Source organism: Aethalodelphis obliquidens, unplaced genomic scaffold (assembly GCF_003676395.1).
Source record: "Aethalodelphis obliquidens isolate GAN/ISIS:26980383/991018 unplaced genomic scaffold, ASM367639v1 scaffold13, whole genome shotgun sequence".
NCBI lineage: Eukaryota > Metazoa > Chordata > Mammalia > Artiodactyla > Delphinidae > Aethalodelphis > Aethalodelphis obliquidens.
In genome coordinates, this window is record NW_020837957.1 from 12,584,758 (window position 1) to 12,610,037 (window position 25,280).

General features: G+C 36.6%; 1 protein-coding gene across 3 annotated transcripts in view; it reads left to right on the plus strand.

Moving 5' to 3' along the window:
- The window catches only part of ACADM (acyl-CoA dehydrogenase medium chain), a 48,922-nt gene that overhangs the window by 3,802 nt on the left and 19,840 nt on the right, over positions 1-25,280 (plus strand). The window contains exons 1-8 of one of the 3 annotated variants that reach the window (XM_027114096.1): positions 5,308-5,326; positions 6,036-6,123; positions 8,310-8,407; positions 8,524-8,593; positions 9,225-9,325; positions 10,303-10,383; positions 19,311-19,441; positions 21,790-21,898. In XM_027114096.1, the coding sequence (XP_026969897.1) occupies positions 9,272-9,325; positions 10,303-10,383; positions 19,311-19,441; positions 21,790-21,898 (375 nt within the window). In that variant the 5' untranslated portion in view covers positions 5,308-5,326; positions 6,036-6,123; positions 8,310-8,407; positions 8,524-8,593; positions 9,225-9,271. Of the gene's footprint in view, positions 1-5,307; positions 5,327-6,035; positions 6,124-8,309; positions 8,408-8,523; positions 8,594-9,224; positions 9,326-10,302; positions 10,384-19,310; positions 19,442-21,789; positions 21,899-25,280 lie in introns of those variants that run through there. The other 2 variants (XM_027114095.1, XM_027114097.1) reach the window with 2 other exon arrangements.

A 25,280-nucleotide genomic window follows, 5' to 3' on the forward strand; every position in this document is an offset into this window, starting at 1 on the left:
CCCCCCCCCCACAGCATTCCCCCCCTTGGTGTCCATACGTTTGTTCTCTACGTCTGTGTCTCTATTTCTGCCTTGCAAATGGTTCATCTGTACCATTTTTCTAGATTCTCCATATATGTGTTAATATACGATATTTGTTTTTCTCTTTCTGACTTACTTCACTCTGTATGACAGTCTCTAGGTCCATCCATGTCTCTACAAATGACCCAATTTTGTTCCTTTTTATGGCCAAGTAATATTCCATTGTATATATGTACCACATCTTCTTTATTCATTCATCTGTCAGTGAGCATTTAGGTTGCTTCCATGACCTGGCTATTGTAAATAGTGCTGCAGTGAACATTGGGGTGCGTGTGTCTTTTTGAATTTGGCTGGCTGTGTGCCCAGCAGTGGGGTTGCTGGGTCATGTGGTAATTCTATTTTTAGTTTTTTTAAGGAACCTCCATACTGCTCTCCATAGTGGCTGTATCAATTTGCATTCCCACCAGCAGTGCAAGAGGGTTCCCTTTTCTCCACATCCTCTCCAGCATTTGTTGTTTGTAGATTTTCAGATGATGCCCATTCTAACGGGTGTGAGGTGATACCTCATTGTAGTTTTGATTTGCATTTCTCTAATAATTAGTGATGTTAAGCAGCTTTTCATGTGCCTCTTGGCCATCTGTATGTCTTCTTTGGAGAAATGTCTATTTAGGTCTTCTGCCCATTTTTGGATTGGGTTGTTTGTTTTTTTAATATTGAGCTGCATGAGCGTTTATATATTTTGGAGATTAATCCTTTGCCTATTGATTCATTTGCAAATATTTTCTCCCATTCTGAGGGTTGTCTTTTTGTCTTGTTTATAGTTTCCTTTGCTGTGCAAAAGCTTTTAAGTTTCATTAGGTCCCATTTGTTTATTTTTGTTTTTATTTCCATTACTCTAGGAGGAGGGTCAAAAAACATCTTGCTGTGATTTATGTCAGAGTGTTCTTCCTATGTTTTCCTCTAAGAGTTTTATAGTGTTCGGTCTTACATTTAGGTCTTTAATCCATTTTGAGTTTATTTTTATGTATGGTGTTAGGGAGTGTTCTAATTTCATTCTTTTACATGTAGCTGTCCAGTTTTCCCAGCACCACTTACTGAAGAGACTGTCTTTTCTCCATTGTATATCCTTGCCTCCATTGTCATAGATTAGTTGACCATATTTGTTTGTCTATCTCTGGGCTTTGTATCCTGTTCCATTGATCTGTATTTCTGTTTTTGTGCCAGTATCATACTGTCTTGATTACTGGAGCTTTGTAATATAGTCTGAAGTCAGGGAGTCTGATTCCTCCAGCTCCATTTTTTTTCCCTCAAGAGTACTTTGGCTATTGGGGGTCTTTTGTGTCTCCATACAAATTTTACGATTTTTCTTCTAGTTCTGTAAAAAATGTCATTGGTAATTTGATAGGGATTGCATTGAATCTGTAGATTCCTTTGGGTAGTAGAGTTATTTTCACAATATTGATTCTTCCAGTCTAAGAACATGGTATATCTCTCCATCTGTTTGTGTCATCTTTGATTTCTTTCATCAGTGTCTTATAGTTTTCCAACTACAGGTCTTTTGCCTCCTTAGGTAGGTTTATTCTTAGGTATTTTATTCTTTTTGTTGCAATGGTTAATGGGATTCTTTCCTTAATTTCTCTTTCTGATCTTTCATTGTTAGTATATAGGAATGCAAGAGATTTCTGTGCATTAATTTTATATCCTGCAACTTTACTGAATTCATTGATTAGCTCTAGTAGTTTTCTGGTGGCATTTTTAGGATTATCTATTTATAGTATCATGTCATCTGCAAACAGTGACAGTTTTACTTCTTTTCTGATTTGTATTCCTTTTATTTCTTTTTCTTCTCTGATTGCTGTGGCTAGGACTGCCAAAACTATGTTGAATAAGAGTGGAGAGAGTGGATATCCTTGTCTTGTTCCTGATCTTAGAGGAAATGCTTTCAGTTTTTCACCATTGAGAATGATGTTTGCTGTGGGTTTGTCATATATAGCCTTTATTTTGTTGAGGTAGTTTCCCTCTGTGCCCGCTTTCTGGAGAGTTTTTGTTGTAAATGTGTGTTGAATTTTGTCAAAAGCTTTTTCTGCATCTATGGAGATGATCATATGGTTTTCATTCTTCAGTTTGTTAATATGGTATATCACATTGATTGATTTGCATATATTGAAGAATCTTTTCATCTCTCGGAAAAATCCCACTTGATCATGGTGTATGATTCTTTTAATGTGTTTTTGGACTCTGTTTGCTAGTATTTTGTTGAGGATTTTTGCATCTATATTCATCAGTGATATTGGTCTGCAATTTTCTTTTTTTGTGGTATCTTTGTCTGGTTTTGGTATCAGGGTGATGGTGGCCTCATAGAATGAGTTTGGGAGAGTTCCTTCCTCTGCACTTTTGTGGAGGAGTTTGAGAAGGATAGGTGTTAGCTCTTCTCTAAGTGTTTGATAGAATTCACCTGTGAAGCCATCTGGTCCTGGACTTTTGTTTGCTGGAAGATTTTTAATCACAGTTTCAATTTCATTACTTGTGATTGGTCTGTTTATATTTTCTGTTTCTTCCTGGTTCGGTCTTAGAAGGTTATACCTTTCTAACGATTTGTCCATTTCTTCCAGATTGTCCATTTTATTGGCGTAGAGTTTGTTGTAGTAGTCTCTTATGTTGCTTTGTATTTCTGTGGTGTCTGTTATAACTTCTCCTTTTTAATTTCTAATTTTATTGATTTGACTCCTCGCTCTTTTTCTTGATGAGTCTGGCTAAAGGTTTATCAATTTTGTTTATCTTCTCAAAGAACCAGCTTTTAGTTTTATTGATCTTTGCTATTGTTTTCTTTGTTTCTATTTCATTTATTTCTGCTCTGATCTTTATGATTTCTTTCCTTCTATTAACTTTGGGTTTTCTTTGTTCTTCTTTCTCTAGTTTCTTTAGGTGTAAGGTTAGATTGTTTATTTGAAATTTTTCTTGTTTCTTGAGGTAGGGTTGTATTGCTATAAACTTCCCTCTTAGAACTGCTTTTGCTGCATCCCATAGGTTTTGGTTCCTCATGTGTTCATTGTCATTTGTCCCTAGGTGTTTTTTGATTTCCTATTTGATTTCTTCAGTGATCTCTTGGTTATTTAGTAATGTATTGTTTAGCCTCCATGTGTTTGTGTTTTTTACTTTCTTTTTCCCCTGTAATTTATTTCTAATCTCATAGTGTTGTGGTCAGAAAAGATGCTTGATATGATTTCAGTTTTCTTAAATTTACCGAGGCTTGATTTGTGACCCAAGATGTGATCTGTCCTGGAGAATGTTTCATGTGCACTTGAGAAGAAAGTGTAATCTGTTGTTTTCAGATGGTCCTGTAAATATCAATTGAATCTATCTGGTCTATGGTGTCTTTTAAATCTTGTGTTTCCTTATTAATTTTCTGGATGATCTGTCCATTGGTGTAAGTGAGGTGTTAAAATCCCCTATTATTGTGTTACTGTGGATTTTCTCTTTTATAGGTGTTAGCATTTGCCTTATGTGTTGAGGTGCTCCTATGTTGGGTGCATATATATTTATAATTGTTATATCTTCTTCTTGGATTGATCCCTTGATCATTATGTAGTGTCCTTCCTTGTCTCTTGTAACATTCTTTATTTTAAAGTCTATTTTATCTGATATGATTGTTGCTACTCCGGCTTTCTTTTGATTTCCATTTGCATGGAATATCTTTTTCCATCCCCTCACTTTCAGTCTGTGTGCATCCCTAGTTCTGAACTGGGTCTCTTGCAGACAGCATATACATGGGCCTTGTTTTTGTATCCATTCAACGAGCCTGTGTCTTTTGGTTGGAGCATTAAATCCATTCACATTTAAGGTGATTATTGAAATGTATGTTCCTATCACCATTTTCTTAATTGTTTTGAGTTTGTTTTTGTAGGACCTTTTCTTTTGTGTGTTTCCCACTTAGAGAAGTTCCTTTAGCATTTGTTGTAGAGCTGGTTTGGTGCTGCTGAATTCTCTTAGCTTTTGCTTGTCTGAAGCTTTTGTTTTCTCCATTGAATCTGAATGAGATCCTTGCTGGGTAGAGTAATCTTGGTTATAGGTGCTTCCCTTTCATCACTTTAAATATATCATGCCACTCCCTTTTGGCTTGTAGAGTTTATGCTAAGAAATCAGCTGTTAAGCTTATGGGAGTTCCCTTGTATATAGTTTGTCCTTTTTCCCTTGTTCCTTTTAATAATTTTTCTTTGTCTTTAATTTTTGTCAGTTTGATTACTGTGTGTCTTGGCGTGTTTCTCCTTAGGTTTATCCTGCCTGGGACTTGGGTGCTCCCTGGACTTGGGTGGCTATTTCCTGGACTTGGGTGGCTTCCTGGACTTGGGTGGCTATTTCCTTTCCCATGTTAGGGAAGTTTTCGACTATAATCTCTTCAAATATTTTCTCGGGTCCTTTCTCTCTCTCTTCTCCTTCTCGTACCCCTATAATATGAATGTTGTTGCGTTTAATGTTGTCCCAGAGGTCTCTAAGGCTGTCTTCATTTCTTTTCATTCTTTTTTTTAATTCTTTCTGCTGCAGTGAATTCCACCATTCTGTTTTTCAGGTCACTTATCCGTTCTTCTGCCTCAGTTATTCTGCTATTGATTCCTTCTAGTATAGTTTTCATTTCAGTTATTGTATTGTTCATCTCTGTTTGTTTGTTCTTTAATTCTCCTAGGTGTTTGTTTTTTAATTCTTCTAGGTCTTTGCTAAACATTTCTTGCATCTTCTTGATCTTTGCTGCCATTATTTTTCCGAGGTCCTAGATCATCTTCACTATCATTATTCTGAATTCTTTTTCTGGAAGGTTGCCTATCTCCACTTCATTTAGTTGTTTTTCTGGGGTTTTGTCTTGTTCCCTCATCTGGTACATAGTCTTCTGCCTTTTCATTTTGTCTGTCTTTCTGTGAATGTGGTTTTTGTTCCACAGGCTACAGAATTGTAGTTTTTCTTGCTTCTCCTGTCTGCCCTCTGATGGATGAGTCTCTCTAAGAGGCTTGTGCCAGCTTTCTAATGGGAGGGACTGGTGGTGGGTAGAGCTGGCTGTTGCTCTGTTGGGCAGAGCTCAGTAAAACTTTAATCCACTTGTCTGCTGATGGGTGTGGTTGAGTTCCCTCCCTGTTGGGTGTTTGGCCTGAGGCGACTCAGCACTTGCACCTACCCGGCTCTTTGGTGGGGCTAATGACGACTCCAGGAGGGCTCACACCAAGGTGTACTTCCCAGAACTGCTGCCAGTGTCCTTGTCCCCGTGGTGAGCCACAACCACCCCCCACCTCTGCAGGAGACCCTCCAACACTAGCAGGTAGGTCTGGTTCAGTCTGCTACAGGGTCACTGCTCCTTCACCAGGTCCTGATGTGCACACTACTTTGTGCCCTCCAAGAGTGGAGTCTCTGTTTCACCCAGTCCTGTTGAAATCTTGCAGTCAAATCCCACTAGCCTTCAAAGTCTGATTCTCTGGGAATTCCTCCTCCCATTGCTGTACTCCCAGGTTGGGAAGCCTGACATGGGGCTCAGAACCTTCACTCCAGTGGGTGGACTTCTGAGGTATAATTGTTCTCCAGTTTGTGAGTCACCCACCCAGTGGTTATGGGATTTGATTTTATTGTGCTTGTGCCCCTCCTCCCATCTTATTGTGGCTTCTCCTTTGTCTTTGATAGTGGGCTATCTTTTTTGGTGAGTTCCAGTGTCTTCCTGTCGATGATTGTTCAGCAGTTGTGATTCTGGTGCTCTCACAAGAGGGAGTAAGGGCACATCCTTCTACTCCGCCATCTTGAACCAATCTCTCCACATTGCATTTTTTAAAAAAGAATTTCCTTTATGATAGGTGTTCAAATATCTGATAATTGGCTTAATACAGAAGTCAAATTATGGTTGAGGGAATTTAAGTAATGACTTAAACTGTTTTCTTGAATATGGTCAAAGAAGCTGTTCTACTCACTTGTGTTGTCAGTATTCTATTTGACTCATGTTTAATTTATCAAATTTATTGTAATAAAATTGTTCTTTGTAGGTACTGAGAAGTCTTTCTCGCTTTGACTGGAGATCACAACATACGAAAGCTGTCCAACACCGTGAACCTGGATCAGGATTTAGTTTTGGTATATGTTTTGTTCTGTGTTTTGATTTTAAACTTTTGTTTGTTGTATGTATGCAGCTTTCTATATGTATTTATCTGAAACATGTTTGTAAACAAACTTAGTAATGTCTGTAAGTGAATAGAACCAATCACCATCCACAGGTTGTTCACAGTTAGTCATACCCATTCTTCCTGATCTTGTTTTCTTCTCCATCATAATACCCTATACATAAATCTGTATTAGCAGCATACATATATATTTCTGCCATTTTTCTTAAGTATATATCCCCAAATAAATAACAAATTCACTGCTACATATGACTAGTCTTCAACTTAGAAATGAATGCAACAAATACTTCTTAAACACTTATTAGTTACAAAGTGCTAGGTGCCTGCTAATAAGCCAGAGCCTGGTTTGTCCATAATATATCTGAACTGCAGTTTGGTGCTAGTACATGTGGTTCTCAGTTTGGGGATCAGGGAGCCATGTGGTGTCGGAGGGAAAAGGAATAAGATTTTGCTTCCCTTTCTCTCTAAAATAAAGAGCCCCACCCAGGCAAAAAATTTGAAAAATAATCCCTTTCTTCAGCATCCTTTGCCCCCTGAAGTGCTTTTTGCTTCAAAATTATTACCTTTCCTCTAGTTGAAAACCCATTTTCTCAGTTCACTTGGTCTCAGAAAATAGTTAAAAGGCAGCTGAGCTAATTAACTCACACCCAGGTAGAAATAACAAACTCAAAACTCCCTAGGGTTATCATTTTTGGTTTTTATTTTATTTTTTAAGATTGTTAACATCTTTATAAAGTTTTTTTTTTTTTTTAACAGAATTAAGTGAAAATTTTGAAACAGCATGAGGATAGCAGTTTGGGACACTGGATCTTATTTTCTTATTGAGATGTTAGCGTAGGTTTGGTATGGTTGCTCCTTAGTTTCAGTTTGTCACGTACAGATTCATACTCAATAGTAAGAGACTAGCAGGAGAAATCTATGGTGGTTCGCTGACTGACAGAAGATGAGATAGATACAAGTGTTTAGGAGGGAGATTGTGGAGCTCAAGAAAAGGAATAGGGATAACACCTATGACCAGTTGCACCTGGTTGTTTAGCTATAAAATGGGGATAATATCTACAACAGAGGATTTATTTGAAGATTAAATTATATGACATATGTGAAGTCCTAGCACATAGTAACTGGATCAAAGTAGGTTCTCAAATAATATGTAATAGATCCTTGCCTTCCCTCCCCTTTACCCACTCACAATTTTGATACGAATTGGCCCCAATTTTAGAAGTAAAGCTGTGATGTAGAGAACACTAGACTGAAATGCTAAGTATACTTTTATTGCTAATTCATTGTAAGACTCTGGAGCTATCGTTTCCTTAGTCTGGGCTTTTGTTTCCTTATTTATACAATGAGAGATTCAACACCGAATTTCTAATGTCTTTTACATTTTATTTCATACATCCCTATAGAAATGATTACTATACTCCTAAACATTCTTGCTCATTCTTGCCTTTCTGCCTTTTTTCTCATTCTTCTTACCTGAAATACCCTATATCTTTTTAAAATTTTACCTATCCTTTGATAGTATGGATTTTTAAAAATATGGTGGTAATTGGCTTCTGTCCTCGGTCCAGTCACCCTATTCACTTCATTAATTTGAGAAGCTTTCCCACCACTTTTGCCAGTTGCTTTGTGCTAATTTATAAGCTTAAATTATCTGAGTTTAAAGGAGGAATAAAACTGAAATTATGATATTAGTATTATATGATATTTTGGAACAAGTTTTATTGGTTTATGGTCACTGGTCATATCTTATCTCCCTAATTAGATTGATTCTTGAGATCAGGGCATTGTCATATGTATTAGTTTTATTTCAGTGTTAGTCAAAGTTTGATGAGTCTGCTTTGGAACTAATAATAAGTAAGAAAAATTGTTTTTACCTTAACACTTGGAAGAGGAAAACTCAAGTTTGTATCTGTTACTCATTTGTAAAAGCTAGAAATCTTACCTACTTTTTTGGCATGAGTATCGATATAGATTTATTCATATAGCACAGTGAAACCTTGATTAGTCTGAAGGAACATTGTAGTCTGACTTTCTTGTTATCCTGGTTTAAAGTCTCCATTATAAATATAAATTTCCACATACTTCATTTCCCTCAACTCATTGTCCTATTTTAATGTTTTCTAAATAACTTTCCCTTAGCATTCACTGAACAGCAGAAAGAATTTCAAGCTACTGCTCGTAAATTTGCCAGGGAGGAAATAATCCCAGTTGCTGCAGAATACGATAAGACTGGCGAGGTAGGTTTATGCATTTTAAGGAGAGAAAAGTCTTTGACATATTTTACAAGATTTTAAATATAAATAGATTTTAAATATAACTGGCTTTTATCTTTATTATTATTTTTTTCTTTCAGTACCCTGTCCCACTAATTAAAAGAGCCTGGGAACTTGGTTTATTGAATACACACATTCCAGAAAGTTGTGGTAAGCTTTCTTTACATTTTTAATTCTAGAATGCCTATGTACAAGAAGAATTTTGAAATTCTATTCAGTCATTCTTTCAGATGTTTGTTGCCATTAAATGGCTTTCTACCTTTGTGCCACTGTTCAGACTTCAGTATTTGTCAACTTTTAGAAGCCTTGTACTCAACACTTAGAGGCATTCTTCCTTCTTTATAACTGGTTCCGATGTTAACTTGATCCTAATCCTTGGTAACTTCTATCTCTACAGTTAGTTGATTTGTTGCATTTTAATTCTACCTTTGATTTTACATTTTATTGAGACTTTCCTTTCACTCCTTTCGTCAGTCAAAAGGTTAAAATTTTAGCAGAGTTGAATCAAGTTTTTACAAAATCAAGCTGAAACAGGAAGACATGTCCAGATTACAAATAGTAAGAGAATTTTTTGAAATTTTAAAACTTGTTTTATAGAAGTATACTTTGTTACTGTACTAGCCAGAAAACTTTTAGTTTCTAGTGTTATAGATACTGTTTTTGCAAATTTGCTGTTAAAATCAATTAGGTTATATTGGAAGTAATTTAAATAGTTGACCCTTATTTCTATTGAGGTGTGCTATATATTATAATGGGCTCTTAAAACATTTTGATACTGTAGGAGGTCTTGGACTTGGAACTTTTGATAGCTGTCTAATTACTGAAGAAATGGCTTATGGATGTACAGGGGTTCAGACTGCTATTGAAGGAAATTCTCTGGGGGTAAGTTACCTAGAAAATGAATTGCTTAACTGAGCTGTTGTTAATGAAACAGTACTAAGTTAGGTTAGCTGGTGGAACACAGTTTTCTTTAAAAAGGAACACAAGATTCTGCAGTGAAGCCTGGAGTTCTTTTCCATGAGTTGATCATTTTGGCTGTTGTATTTAGTACTTGGAGTCCTAGCTGTCTCTGTGGGAAACTGTACACTTTGGCTGTGGCTTCAGTGGCAATTCTTAGGTAAGGGCATTCAGGAGAAGGATTGGGATGGCTTGCTGCCACTGCTGGCAATGCTGAAATTTAGTGAGTAATTCTTAGGACACCTGATCATATATACCATGTCATTTATTGTAAATTTAATTCTTTTTTTGTTTGTTTATTTTTGTCTGCATTGGGTCTTCGTTGCTGCGTGCAGGCTTTCTCTAGTTGCAGCGAGTGGGGGCTGCTCTTCACTGCAGTGCGCAGGCTTCTCATTGCGTGGCTTCTCTTGTTGCGGAGCACGGGCTCTAGGCACGTGGGCTTCAGTAGTTGTGGTGCACGGGCTCAGTTGTTGTGACTCACGAGCTCTAGAGCGCAGGGTCAGTAGTTGTGGCACACGGGCTTAGTTGATCCGCGGCATGTCTGATCTTCCCGGACCAGGGCTCGAACCCGTGTCCCCTGCATTGGCAGGGGGATTCTTAACCACTGTGCCACCAGGGAAGTCCGTAAATTTAATTCTCTACTTGTGTATCTTATTACAGCAGATTTTTATATATTATATTACCAACAAGTCCTATATAACTTTGTTTTATGAAAATACTTGGATTAATAGATTTATATCCTTGTGGTTTTAGCTCTCTAACTTAGAGGCAGAATAAAGGCCAATTCTTTGGACTTACCCTTGGGGAAAAATAGTTCTCATGTTTTGAATTAAGTATTTCAATTTACATACCTAATTTTAAAATATCTTGCTTTTTTAATATCACTTTTCTTTGGTTGATAGCAAATGCCTGTTATTATTGCTGGAAATGATCAACAGCAAAAGAAATATTTGGGGAGACTGACTGAGGAGCCAATGATGTGTGTGAGTATGTGTAGCTGCTGCTTTATTTCACATTTAAAGAAGTGAATAAGTGTGCTCTTTTTCCTTTTCAGTCTGTATGTATACACTGGGCTACAGCACATTAAGGCAAAAGCAACATATTTAGGTACAATGATGTTTCTGGGATGCCAGAAAGTGTCATAAAATAATCCTCTTGCTTATTTCCAGAAGAAAGATACCTACTTATAATGTTTCTGGGATGCCAGAAAAGCATCCTCATATCATAACAATCCTCTAGCTTATTTCCAGGAGAGTAATAGCTACTTAATGGAGCACTCCAGAGCTCTAGAACTGAGCAGTTGTGTCAGGAAGTTCAGATGGAATACATGACAGTAGGTGTTTGAACTAGTAGTTTTTTGAACTAATAAGAAATTAGTATGACTGAAAAGATAACAGTTTGTTTGTTGAATCACTGAGTGACTTCAGGAGGATATTTATAGATTTTATTTAATTTTCTGAGAACTACTCAACAATTTTTTTTTTTTTTTTTTTTTTTTTTTGGCGGTACGGGGGCCTCTCACTGTTGTGGCCTCTCCTGTTGCGGAGCACAGGGTCAGGACGCGCAGGCTCAGCGGCCATGGCTCACGGGCCCAGACGCTCTGCAGCATGTGGGATCTTCCCGGACTGGGGCATGAACCCATGTCCCCTGCATCGGCAGGCGGACTCTCAACCACTGCACCACCAGGGAAGCCCTCAACAAATTTTTAAATTGGAATTAATTTTGGCTATGCCGTGAGGCATGCGGGATCTTAGTTCCCCAACCAGGGATCAAATCTGTGCCCCTTGCAGTAGAAGTGCAGAGTCTTAACCACTGGACTGCCAGGGAAGTCCCTAAATTGGATTTTTTTATGAAAGATATTCTTATACATTTTACACACATGCATGCTGCAGTTCTATACTGAAAGTGACTTTACATAGGATTTTTCTTTCTTTTGGTTATTAGTCAAACAGATTTCAGTCTAGGGTGTGATTGTGATACCAAAATATAGTAAATTGTTATCATTTGAGCTGTGAGAATTGGTCTGAAAGAGTAGAAAGTAGTATTTGAAAATAAATGTTTTTTATTTATTTCAGGTACCTAAATTTCAGGTAAACTTATGAAGGCATTTATATGTATTTCCTACTTAGTTGTCAATTTGTTTTAACAGGTGAGAGTTACTTAGTAGGCTAATTCTCAATATTGTCTAAGAATTGTGTGAAACATCCAGATTCTTTTCTTGTAATGTATATAATATTAGAAATAGGCTAAAAAATTGTAGCATAGAGATGCTTTGGAGAACCTAACTTATACACTGATATGAATATTTGTAATTATCTTACTGTTTTAAAATAGGTATTTCTAAAATATTAGAGTCTTTAAAAGTAGTTCAAGTATTTTAAACATTTCTTTGGCAGTTTTGTTATTAATATCTTCAGTATATGTAAAAATACATTCACTCTAATCCCTAAATTATTCTAACTTCTGAATTAATAAAGGTTTACTGTACATTTTCCCCCTTCTAGTGCATAATATTATTCAAATATGTATCTAGTGCAATTGATGTACTGAAAATATGAAGCCAAGGGTGAAAATGAAAATAGTCAATAGGTATATTAATGAAAAATATTGATTAATTTCTACTGAGAGTCAGTTAACTCTAAATAATATTTATAAAATTATACTACATATAATATGTTTTATTTAAACTTTTTAGAATTAATATTTTAAAAACTTTCAGATTGTAAAAATAGTATAGAAGATTTAGAAAGGTATGAAGAACAAAAACATCTGTAATCCCTCAGATATGAAGTTAACTGCTATAACTGTCTTATTGTATACTCTATTAGATTTTTTAATACATATAAATGTATTTTTCACAATTAAGGTCATATTATATATGCAGTTTTACATCCTTTTTAACATAACGAGCATTTTCTTATGCTCTACTTCTTTTTAAATACTGTGATATTTATGACTACATAATATGCTATCTAATTGATGTACTATATATTATTTCACTATTCCCTATTGTTGAATATTTAAATTCCTTAGATTTTTGCTTTTAAAAATAATGTCGGACTTCCCTGGTGGTGCAGTGGTTAGGAATCTGCCTGCCAATGCAGGGGACATGGGTTCGAGCCCTGGTTTGGGAAGATTCCACATGCTGCGGTACAGCTAAGCCTGTGCGCCACAACTACTGAACCTGCGCTCTAGAGCCCACGAGCCAACTACTGAGCCCGTGCATCACAACTACTGAAGCCCATGTGCCTAGAGCCCGTGCTCCGCAGCAAGAGAAGCCACTGCGATGAGAAGCCCATGCACCGCAACGAAGAGTAGCCCCTCCTCGACGCAACTAGAGAAAAGCCCACATGTAGCAACGAAGACCCAATGCAACCAAAAATAAATAAATAAATTTATTTAAAAAAAATAATAATGTCATGGTAGGGGACTTCCCTGGTGGTCCAGTGGTAAAGAATCCACCTTACAATGCAGGGGACGTGGGTTTGATCCCCGGTCAGGGAACTAAGATCCCACGTGCCGCAGGGTAACTGAGCCCGTGCGACATAACTACTGATCTCGTGTGCCTCAACTAGGGAGCCTGCGTGCTGCAAACTACAGAGCCCATGTGCCCTGGAACCCACATGCCTCAACGACAGAGCCCAGACGTCCTGGGGCCTGTGCTCCACAACTAGAGAAGAGAAAACCTGCACGCCACAACAAGAGAGAAGCCCGTGTGCCATAATGAAAGATCCTGCATGCCTCAACGAAGATCCCACATACCACAACTAAGACCTGAAGCACCCAATAAAAAAAATAAATAATAATAATAATGTCATGGTAAAAATTGATACAGAAAAAGATGATAAGTTTTTGGAGTTAATTTACAGTTACAGTGTTAGTGCATGTTCGTAAGACTTAATCTCTTACACTTATACTCTTGCTGAGGAAAGTGAGTACAGAAATAAATCAGGATGATACTATAATTATTTTTTAATACCACTTAGTGCAAAAACATTTTCTAAAAGTCAAAACTAATTATATTATTGCATATATATTACACATATAGTATTAAAATATCAATAATAAGTTAGAAACCATATTTATTTTTCAAAGACTGGATTAAATCTTTCAAAAAGTATATACCTAAAATATAGTATATATTTTAAAAAGTATATACCTAAAATATATGCAGTATTAGACAACTGGAAACAAGTATTAGACTACTAGGACAAGCTTGTTATGGGCAAGACATTCAGTAAACTTACTTGTCCAAACATGGTCTAAGAACTCATAAGTGTCTGAAAAAGCATTACATGATAAAGAAAACTCTTGTCATAAAACCATGTATTTCCAGTGGAACTGAGAAGTAGCTGAAATGTAACTGAACACTGAACTTGAGGTCCTAAGACCTGGCTTCAAGCCATATAATAGCAATATGATCTTATATAGTTACTTAGCCTCAAAGTCTCTTCTGTATTTTCTTCTGTATTGTTATACACACCTATTTTGGTCGTATAACATCTAAAAAGATATAGTAAACATAAAACAAAATGCTTATGTTTTTATAAGAATATCTTCACATAGTGTCCTTTTTGCAAAAATATAGTAATTTCTTTCATACCTCATGGCCAGGGGATTCTTTGTTTTTCTTTAACTGCCATTCATTCATCCATTCATTTACTCAATATCTGAGTTCCCTGCTATATGCCAGACTTCAGCTTATAGGCAGTTTACACTTGTAACTACAGTATAGTATTTTTTTTGTTTTGGTAAGTAGGAAGCACAGAGCCAGTTTTATAGTCCTCCATTAGTAATTATTTGAACCTCGAAGCATGTGTTGTAGTATATTATTCTTTCCGGTTTATCTTTATTTTCACTTCATTCCTGATTTTTTAAAAAGCATGCATTATATGAACTACCTCCAGTCACTTTAGAGTGTAAGGCAAAAAAGAAAAAATTAGTAGAGAATGAATGCAAAATTGTTTAGTAAACTATACAAAGATAAGGTGGTGGTATCATCACTAATAAAGAAAAGTATAATGTTCTACTCATTTTAAATATTTGAATACTGTGTACCAGGTGGACTTGGAATAAAACAATGAATAAAATTGGGCTCTTGGGAGTTCCCTGGCAGCACAGTGGTTAAGAATCTGCCTGCCAATGCAGGGGACACGGGTTCGAGCCCTGGTCTGGAAAGATCCCACATGCCGCAGAGCAGCTAAGCCTGTGTGCCACAACTACTGAGCCTGCGCTCTAGAGCCAGTGAGCCACACCTACTGAGCCCGCATGCCACAACTACTGCAGCCCATGTGCCTAGGGCCTGTGCTCCACAAGAAAGAGAAGCCACTGCAATGAGAAGCCCACACACTGCAACAAAGAGTAGCCCCCGCTCGCTGCAACTGGAGAAAGCCCGTGCACAGCAACGAAGACCCAACACAGCCCCTCCAACAAAGTAAATAAATAAATAAATAACCCACCAAAACTGGGTTCCTGCTCATAGGTTAACAATCTGGTAGACCCTTAGATCCTTACCCAAAATGTATTATTCATAGAATTATAGAATTCATAGAATTATGCAAATTAAGTAAATAATAAATTCTTCATAAATAATTATGCATAAAAGAATGTTATTAATTTGCTTGACTTAAGAGAACAAGTTGCACTGGAAACAAAAATGGCTTCTGCTGAAAGAGCATTATAAAGTTAATTTTACTTACTAGGAAACAATCAAATAAGACAAGAGCAACTCTGAAGAACCAGCCATTGTGCATAGCAACACACAAACTCATACACTTCATAAGTTCTAAAAACTATGCCTTGGGCTTCACTGGTGGCACATTGGTTAAGAATCCACCTGCCAACGCAGGGGACAGGAGTTTGAGCCGTGGTCTGGGAAGATCCCACATGCCGTGGAACAGTTAAGCCCGTGCGCCGCAACTACTGAGCCTGCACTCTCGAGCCTGCGAGCCACAACTACTGAAGCCCTCGTGCCTAGAGCCCGTGCTCCGCAACAAGATAAGCCACCGCAATGAGAAGCCCGCGCACTGCAGCGAAGAGGAGCCCCCGCTTGCCGCAACTAGAGAAAGCCCGCGTGCAGCAACAAAGACCCAACACAGCCCAAAATAAGTAAGAATAAAATAAATTTATGAAAAAGTTAAAAAAAATAAAAACTATGCCTTATTATAAAGCAGAGGAATGTCTAATAGCATATTTCAGAGGAAAAGAAATTCCCAAAGTTACTTAAAATATAATTTTGGTACTTTAAAGAGTTATCTTTTCTGGGCAGTTCATTTGTATAATACTCTTTTTGTTGTGATGCTGAAAACATCTTTGAACATCTAGGGAGAAGAGTAATGCAGTTAACCTACATGACACCTGAATCTCCTCTATAGCACACCTGTGAAAAGGCCATCTAGCTCATGTTTTCATGTCTAGGAGCTTCAACTTCCTGAAGCAGCTCCATTTGGGAGTGTCCCTGACTGTTAGAAAGCTCTTCTAGATTGCATGCTCCTGAGGGAAAGGATTGTGTCATTTCCTTTTATAACTTCACCACCTGATACCATAATAGGTGTTCAATAAGTTTGAATAATTTCACACTAGTTTTCTCCTATCAATTCAAATGCTCTCCCTTGGCTGTATAGCCCTTCAGGTATTTTAATATGGCTGTCATGTGGATCTTACTTTTTTCTAAGCAAATTAGCCCCAATTTTTTCATCTTTTCTTCATACAACACAGTAAAGTCCCACCGCCTTCTTAGTAATCATTGACTCAAAAATATTATTATAGAGCTACATATAGTACTCTAGTATGGTCTGATGAGTACAGAGTAGCATGGTTCCATCACTCTTATTTTAGATACTTTTTTTTTTTTTAATATCCCCTCCTGGCCTTGCCCCCACCCCCCACCTTCATTTTAAACTGGAGCTGATTCAAACCTGCTGCTCTTGGAAATAGGCCATCAGTATAGTCTCCAACAGAAAGATGATCTGCAAGGGGATGTGAGTGTGAGAGAGCAGGGCAATCAGAAAGAATGAGAAAATGAGACAGGTGAATGGAAAAGGTGAATAAACAGAGGATGATGAAGGAGGGAGAAAGACTGAAAGATTAAAATGTTGGGCTGAGTGGGGAGCTTGAAGAGAAGGGAGTTACTGAAAGCCTCGAGTTGGAGGAAGTCTGGAGCTGATCCTTATGGGCCCTGTTCTCTCTCACAGATCCAGAGGGTTGCAATAAAGATGTGTCTCTTTGAGATTTTCCAGGTCTCTTTCTCATAAATCTGTATTTTCTTCTTAATTAAGGTCTTCTGGACCAAAGGTGTCATCCAAGAATTGTGTAAAGAGCACAAAGATAGGAAGAGGTAGATACTATTCTTTTGTAAATATAGCTTATAGCATTAGCACTGTTGATTTACGTAAAGCTTACTCTTGACTTAAATTGGCAAATCAGTCTCCCTGTCTCATGTTAAGTTTTGGTATATTCACTGAGTAGTCTATTAAGTCTCCAGTTCCAGCCCTTATCTCTCCCCTGACCTTTACCCTCCTATATGAACTTATCTATTAGACATTTCTTCCTAGCTAGACTCAAATATGTTTTTTTCTTCAACTTGTATTTTTATTTATTTATTTATTTTATTTACTTATTTTTGGCTGTGTTGGGTCTTCGTTTCTATGCGAGGGCTTCCTCTAGTTGTGGTGAGTGGGCGCCACTCTTCATCGCGGCGTGTGGGTCTCTCACTGTCGCGGCCTCTCGTTGTGGAGCACAAGCTCCAGACGCACAGGCTCAGTAGTGTGGCTCACGGCCCTAGTTGCTCCGCGGCATGTGGGATCTTCCCAGACCAGGGCTCGAACCCATGTCCCCTGCATTGGCAGGCAGATTCTCAACCACTGCGCCACCAGGGAAGCCCTAGACTCAAATATCTTAAGCGAAGTGTGTCCCAAACCAAATTATTTTCGTCCCACTCTATAGTACTGCTTCTCTTAGAGATTATCCCTAATTAGAAGCTTCCTAAACTAAAAAATTGAGTCATCATAACATCCTCTTTAGCTCTCCAACATCCTATTCAGTCATTGTGTCCTGTGGATTTCACACCACAATTCTAAACTTCATCTTATCTTCTTGCCTTATCTTGCTTCTTAGTTTAAGCTTTCTTTCTTGCATAATTTGTGTCCCTAACTCCAGTCTTATGTAGGTATTTATGCCACTTACTAGATCTGTGAACTTGGGAAAATTACTTAACCTCACTGTCTGTTTCCTTATTTATAAAATGTAGACACCTAGTACTTATGTCATAAGGATTATTGTGAGGTTTAAATGAGTCAAGTACTTAGAACAGCACCTGGAAGATAGTAAAAAGTTATTATTATTATCTCCCCTTAAATCTGTCCTTTATACTTCTGTAATAATAAACTATCTAAAATGTAAATCTGTCACTTTCCTGCATTTACAAAAACATTGTGTTTCCATTTCATCAATAGCAGTGGTATCTAATATATTTTTTTTAGTTTGTGAACCCGTTTTAGAATCTGACATCCTCAGAAAAATGCATGTATATTCCTCACTTTTGCGCACTAGGCTGCTCTGGATTTCCCTGAAGCCCAGGTTCTGTGGCACAATAGCAAGTGTTTGATAAACTTTTGTTGAATGCATAAAAGTCTGCTCTCCTTAGCATGGCATACACCTCAGCCTCCAGGACCAGGTCCCTGGCTGCCTTTTTAGCCTGTTTTCATGGCTTTCACTTTCATACTTTACATTCCAGTACTGAACTGCTAGTACTTTGCCTTGTACAACTGCTGTTTCATTCTTCCATGCCTAGATCTGCTTGCCTCACTTATTTGTCCTTCAAGACTTATCTCCTTCAACGAGTATTACTTATTATTCTTCTTTTCATCTTACCACTCATCACCTCCCACCCTCTACAGGTCTAAGTAGTCATTTCTAATGTCCCTATATACCCTTACTACTTTGAATTAAAATTAACTGTTAAGGTTTCTCTCTTTGGAGTATAAGTACCTTAAGGGTAAGGAATTTGTGTCTTTAGGCCTTGTATTCCCAGTACCTGTCACTCAGTAAACTTGAATGAACTTCAGCTACCCATTACTTGCCTTCCACCACTCCCTTTATCCATTCTGCTTACATCTTGTCACACATCTGTTGAAGAGCCTTAAGAGGCTTCCCTTTTTCCACCAGATAAAATTTTAACTTCTTAGTGTAATATAAAGTGTTCTTTGTCATCTGTTCCCTTCTTTTCTTTCCAGACTAATTTCTACCATTCCCTTACATGCACAGAATGCATAGAATCTGGTACTTTTGTATCACAAACACTGAGTAACCCTGCTTCTTATCTCGGTATCATTGCATATGTATTACTTCTTCCTGGAATACACATTCCCCCTTTTCCTTACCGCCTAAGAATTCCTTTTCCTTTTTGAGACCTAATTTAAACATCACCTCTGGGAAGCTTTCTGACACCCTAAAGCTAAGATAGTTTCTTAAGCCCATTGTGTGTGACTTTAATACTTAGATATATAATTACAATGTAATATTCATCTCCACTGCTACATTGTAAAAATCTTGAAGATAGGATGTCTTTCATCTCTGGCTCTTCCATCTCCTCCTTCATAACCTGGTAAATGGTAGATACTACTCAATAAATGTTTGGATGGATGAGTTCATGTGAAATTTATTTAACTTGGTTGAAGATACCTAACATTGTAATTTTTGATATGGTTTATTGATATCCTACATCTAGTTTTAAATTACATATTAAATGTTTTTACATTTGAGTAGTTTGATTCTGTAAGAACATGTTATTGTTAAGTATTTTAAAGTATTTAAAATACTGACTTAAAAAATAAAATACCCTCCTGGTTCTAAATGTTCATAATTTAATAATTAACATATAATTATTTTCTCTTATTTCCACATATTCAAGGCCTACTGTGTAACAGAACCTGGAGCAGGCTCTGATGTAGCTGCTATAAAGACCAAAGCAGAAAAAAAAGGAGATGAGTATATTATTAATGGTCAGAAGATGTGGATAACCAATGGAGGAAAAGCTAATTGGTATGTTGTTTAAAACCTCTCTACATTGATTCTTAAATGCTTTATATTCAGAATCTCCCCCTCTCTCCTTCCTTTATTATTAAACTACCACAATTAAGACAAGTTTTATTCATGGAACTGGAGGGTCCATAAAGGATTATAAATAGTTCAGTGATTTTCACAAACTATTCTTAAGTCCTGAACTGTTTCTTCAAATTGTATCAGAAGTTTAATTTGTAAAATAAAATAAAACAAAAACACCTGCTCTAGTTGAATCTGATTAGGAAAGCTAGAGTTCCCTCTACTTGGCTTACTACCCTCACTCTCCCTAGCCCATACCAGGATCCTTGGAACCATTCCCCTAAGATTCTGAGGAAAAAGGAAAGCCATTGGTATAGCACATTTCTCTGCTTCTGAGCAATAAGTTTAGAGAGGACAGAATTTTACTTTAATAAAATCTAAAAGGTCCAAATATATAGGTCCAAAAATAATGACATGAAGTTCAACAAAGGATCATAAAATCCTTTGTATTAATATAAAATTTTGAAGGAAAACATATTTGGTAGCATTATTTGTGGAAAAAAGATGAAGAAAGGTTCTATAGGAATAAGAGTGTGATGTATCTGCCTTTAAGAAGCGAATGTAATTTCTTGCTGAAGTAATAGAAGTATAGCATCAAACAAGCAGGAAAAAAAATGGTAACATTTCTGGGCAACACTTTTTAAGACATGCATTGACAAAATGAAATAAATTCAGAAGCAAGTAAATGTCCTTCATTAGGGTGAGCACAGAAAACATGTCCTATGAAGAGTAAAGGAATTAGATTTGGTTGTGTAGGAAGAACTTAAAATTTTTTAAAATAATGTCTCATACATGGAAGAGTAGGCTTGTATGTTTGCTTCAAAAGTCAGTTTAGAATAAATGTGTGAAAGTGAGAAAAATGTAAAGTATAGCTCAACATAAACACAAGAATTTCAACAACAGTTCTATCTAGTGTATGTTAAGTGGTCATGGGAAAAATGTTTTACTCATCACTACAAGTATATAAATAGAAACTTATAGAAGAAGGACCTTCTGGTGATTGGTATAATGAACTAAAAATGGGCTATCTTTCCTTGTCTGCAAAAATTCTGATTATATATGTGTGCTCTTCGGTGCTATTTTTTGGCAAGAAAAGCATTATTCCTGAGAGTGAGTTTACTGTTTATTTTAAATATGTCAATCACTTTATGAGTGTCCAGTATTATGGAGTGCTATATCATTATCTTTAAGTAAGTTATCATAATATCACAAGTAATAAAAAAGTGAAGAAACGATTAAAATGTAACAAGTTGAGGGAAATCCAACAATGCAAGTAGAAGCTTTCACAATTTTAAGAATTGATTAAGTACAGCGCATCATGTAGTAAGACAAATTAGGTAATATATGAAACTAGAAAACAATTTTTACTATTTTTTAAACTATTAAGTGAAACTGTAGAGTAGATGATAGTTTATTAGTTTTGTTTTTTTTTTCTTCGGTACGCGGGCCTCTCACTGTTGTGGCCTCTCCCGTTGCGGAGCACAGGCTCCGGACGCACAGGCCCAGCCGCTATGGCTCACAGGCCCAGCCGCTTAGCGGCATGTGGGATCCTCCCGGACCGGGGCACGAACCTGTGTCCCCTGCATCGGCAGACGGACTGTAAACCACTGTGCCACCAGGGAAGCCCAGTTTATTACTTTTAAGCATAGAAAATAAATTAGTTGTTTAAGAAATTAAAAAAAAAATTCTCCTATACCAGGCTATTTAGAACATGGGTTACATGGATACTTGGATGTTTTGCCTTTTTTCCTCATGTTTTATTTTTAAATCTTCCTGGGAAGAATTCTTCTGGAGAGAAAACCCAGGAGATATTCATAATTCAGCTGTAACACAAACTCTGATTTTGCTGCATGAAGAGGACAGTAGTCAGAACATAGGGGTCACTATCTCATTTCTTTTCACAGGCAGCCCCATTTACCCTCCTTTTCCAGATAACTTGTCCCTTAAATACTTAAACTAGTTTTGGGAAAGAAAAAGTGACAGTTCCAACACACACATACTTTATTTTATGTCATCTTGATACAAGGAATTTTTACTTGTCAATCAAACTACAAAAAAGTTAGATACCGTATTAGTTAAGAAGTAAATGTGGGGTGAAATACTAGCTCTGCCATGTTGTAAGTATGTGACCTGGGTGAGCTTTTAAACCTCTCTGATTCTTCATTTCTTCATCTATAAAATGGGGGTAATAATAATTGGGACTGTTGGGAGGATTAACTGAGATGGGAGTCACCATATGCTATCTGCTGATACCATTCTCTATCATCATGTATGTATATGTGTATTAGGTATTTTTTATTGGCTCGTTCTGATCTGGATCCTAAGGCTCCTGCTAGTAAAGCCTTTACTGGATTTATTGTGGAAGCAGACACCCCAGGAATACAGATTGGAAGAAAGGTAAAGTATGTATTTATCAGTGATTAAGGCCTCCAATATTATTTTAACTATAAATTTCAAAATTACTAATTTCAGTTTCCTTTATTGAAAACATTTTGGTTGTATTAAGTTGCAATGAAAATAAATCTGCTTTTGATATTATTGGGTGAAATAGTCCTTGCTAAAGATTTTTAAGTTGAGAATAGTCGTGTCAAGTAATTATTTGAAAGAGTAGCCATTCTTGGTGCCAGTCTATGGAGAATGCCAATAACAGCTGTGAGGGATAATGAAGCAGAAATCAAACTATCATTTGTATGGCCTGCCCAGTAATAGAGTTTCAGATATTTCAAAATACTTCCTCATTCTTTTTCTTTGCTCACAGCAACCTTTCATGTAGGATAAGTGGCATTATGCCCATTTTATGGATTAAAACAATGTGACATAAGTTGATTACCCAAGTTCATACAACACTAAGAGAAAAATCTGTTCCTGAGAAAGTGTAGAAATGGCAAAGAGCCTTGAATGTGAGACGGCAAGAAAAATTTTATTTGAACAAGAAAAGGTAATTTAACATATTTGAAAAGGATAGTAATATGGGGAACTTCCCTGGTGGCGCAGTGCTTAAGAATCCACCTGCCAATGCAGGAGACACGGGTTCGATCCCTGGTCCAGGAAGATCCCATGTGCCACGGAGCAACTAAGCCCATTTGCCACAACTACTGAGCCTGTGCTCTAGAGCCCACACACCGGAACTACTGAGCCCACATGCTCTAGGGCCCGCGTGCTGCAACTACTGAGCCCATGTGCTGCACCTGCTGAAGCCAGTGCGCCTACAGCCCATGCTGCGCAACAAGAGAAGCCACCGCAATGAGAAGCCTATGCACCACAACGAAGAGTAGCCCCTGCTCGCTACAACTAGAGAAAGTATGCGTGCAGCAATGAAGACCCAACACAGCCCAAAATAAAAATAATATATTAAAAAAAAAGAAACAAAAGCATAGTAATCTGAATGCATGGATATAATTAAGCAGTAGCATTTAAAGTAGACTAAAGAGAAAAGAGTTTAAAATTTAGTAAATCAAAGAAGGAAAGAAATGAAGTCATTAAAGTAGTCCTAGTGAGAGCTAAGGAAGCATGATTTAAGATTATAACTCTGAGAAAAGGAAGAGATGCAGTTTTACAAATGTAAAACTCTTTTTTTTCAAAGTGAATTTGTAAAAAAGAAAACCTATTAATGACTAAATGATGTCTATATCTAAGGCAAAGGAGGGATTATGGAAGTTAATTAAGAGTTACATGAATTTTCTTCCAAATGGGTAAAGGTTCAGATTATCTTATCAGATATTAGACTAAGGGTGACATAACCTGAACTGGAAAGGCTACTTTGAGTTGACCAAGTTATGCAAACTTCTAAACCAATCATATGTATTTGTATGTTTTATTAAAAGCCATGAGAATCTCTCTTTTGTACCAAAGCCTCTTAAAAATGGAAGCATGTTGCTAATGTATGTAAGAGGGGTACTTTCCCTTTTAGGCCGTAGAATGTTAAAGGTGGAAGATACCCTACACATTTTTTATGGTCTGTTTGCTGAACACTGAAACTGAAATCCAAGTGAAATGATTTGCTCAAGGTTACATACTTAAGAGGCAGAGTTGAGATCAGTGCTAACGTGTCCTAGAAACTTGCCTAGTGCAGTTTCCTACGCTGTATTATTCTATACTTTCTTTTAAGATAGATATTAAAGGTAGACTGCACTTTACAAATAAAAATATAATGAGATTATTGTATATAACAAAATAGAAGTACTAAGAATTGTTGTGCTTCTTCCAAGCAATTGGTTTGTTTTTATTCATGTTTTATTCGTTTTTCCTTTTTAGGGATGGTTGCTAGAAAACTCAGGGCCAAATTTATGGCCGTCTCTAGAAAATGTAAAGGTCCTGACAGATGATATTTTATTACATAGTAAACCGATTTCTGATTTTATCTTGCTATGTCTAGTCTCACTTTCCTTTTTCCCATATTCTAACTTTAAAAAAAATCTCTAATTCAATAAATATTTATTATTGAGTTCATACTATATGCTAGGCATTATTCAAGGTATTGAGGATACTGTATTGATCAAAACAGAAAAAAATTAGATCCTGCCCTTGAGGATCTAATTTTCTAGTGAGAGAGATAGATAGTTATATTGTATATATTTAAATCTCCTTAAGTCTTTTTTGAAATTATCAGAATTTTACAAATTTGTGAAATCTGATGTTTTTCAAAATGTTTTGTGTTTTAGAAATTATATGGCTTGAGATGAGTCCAGGAAGCATTTTGGTTTTAAATGTTCCGGTGTTTGGGATGAGTCTGGGAAACAGGATAGAGTAAAACTGTTTTCATAAACAGTGTTTTCTCATTATGTCTGAGTGAGGGTCTAAGGTACTAGAGTTTATCAACTTATAAAGACAAAGAGATGTTGGTTTTTTTCTCAGTCAAACTATATATTACTGTCACTTATTTTTTCAAGCCTGGAAGCAGATTATTAATATTAAATCAAGTAAATTAAAGAATTTATTTACAGCTCTATGTTCCCATTGCCCCTGCTTCTCACGCTGCTTATGAAAAACGAGATTAAATTGTTAAGATGGGTCATGGTATCTGCAACTTCCTCTCAAATAATTCAGTAAATAATGCTAATAGTTATACACACCCACAAAACACAGAAATAAAGGAAATGTGCCAAAATTGGCAAATCTAGGTAAAGATGAGGTATTCATTTGACTACTCTTGCAGTTCTTCTGTTGGTTTGAAAATATTTTAAATGAAATGTTGAGGGGATATAGCTACCTTGGCAATTTCTTTTTTCATATATATATATTTTATTGAAGTGTAGTTGATTTATAATGTGTTAATTTCTGCTGTACAGAAAGGTGATTCAGTTATACATATATATATTCTTTTCCATTATGTTTTATCACAGGATATTGAATATAGTTCCCTGTGCTATACAGTAGGACCTTGTTGTTTATCCATTTTATATATATATGTTTGCATCTGTTAATCCCAAACTCCCAATCCTTCCCTCCCCCACCTCCACCCCCTCCTTGGCAACCACAGGTTTGTTCTCTATGTCTGTGAATCTGTTTCTGTTTTGTAGATATGTTCATTTGTCATATATTTTAGATTCCACATATAAGTGATATCATATTTGCCTTTCTGTTTCTGACTTACTTCACTTAGTATGATAATCTCTAGGTCCATCCATGTTACTGAAAATGGTATTATTTCATTCTTTTTATGGCTGAGAAATATTCCATTGTGTGTGTGTATTATACATGTGTGTGTGTATATATATATGTATATATATAATACACACACACACACACACACACACACACACACACACACACACACACA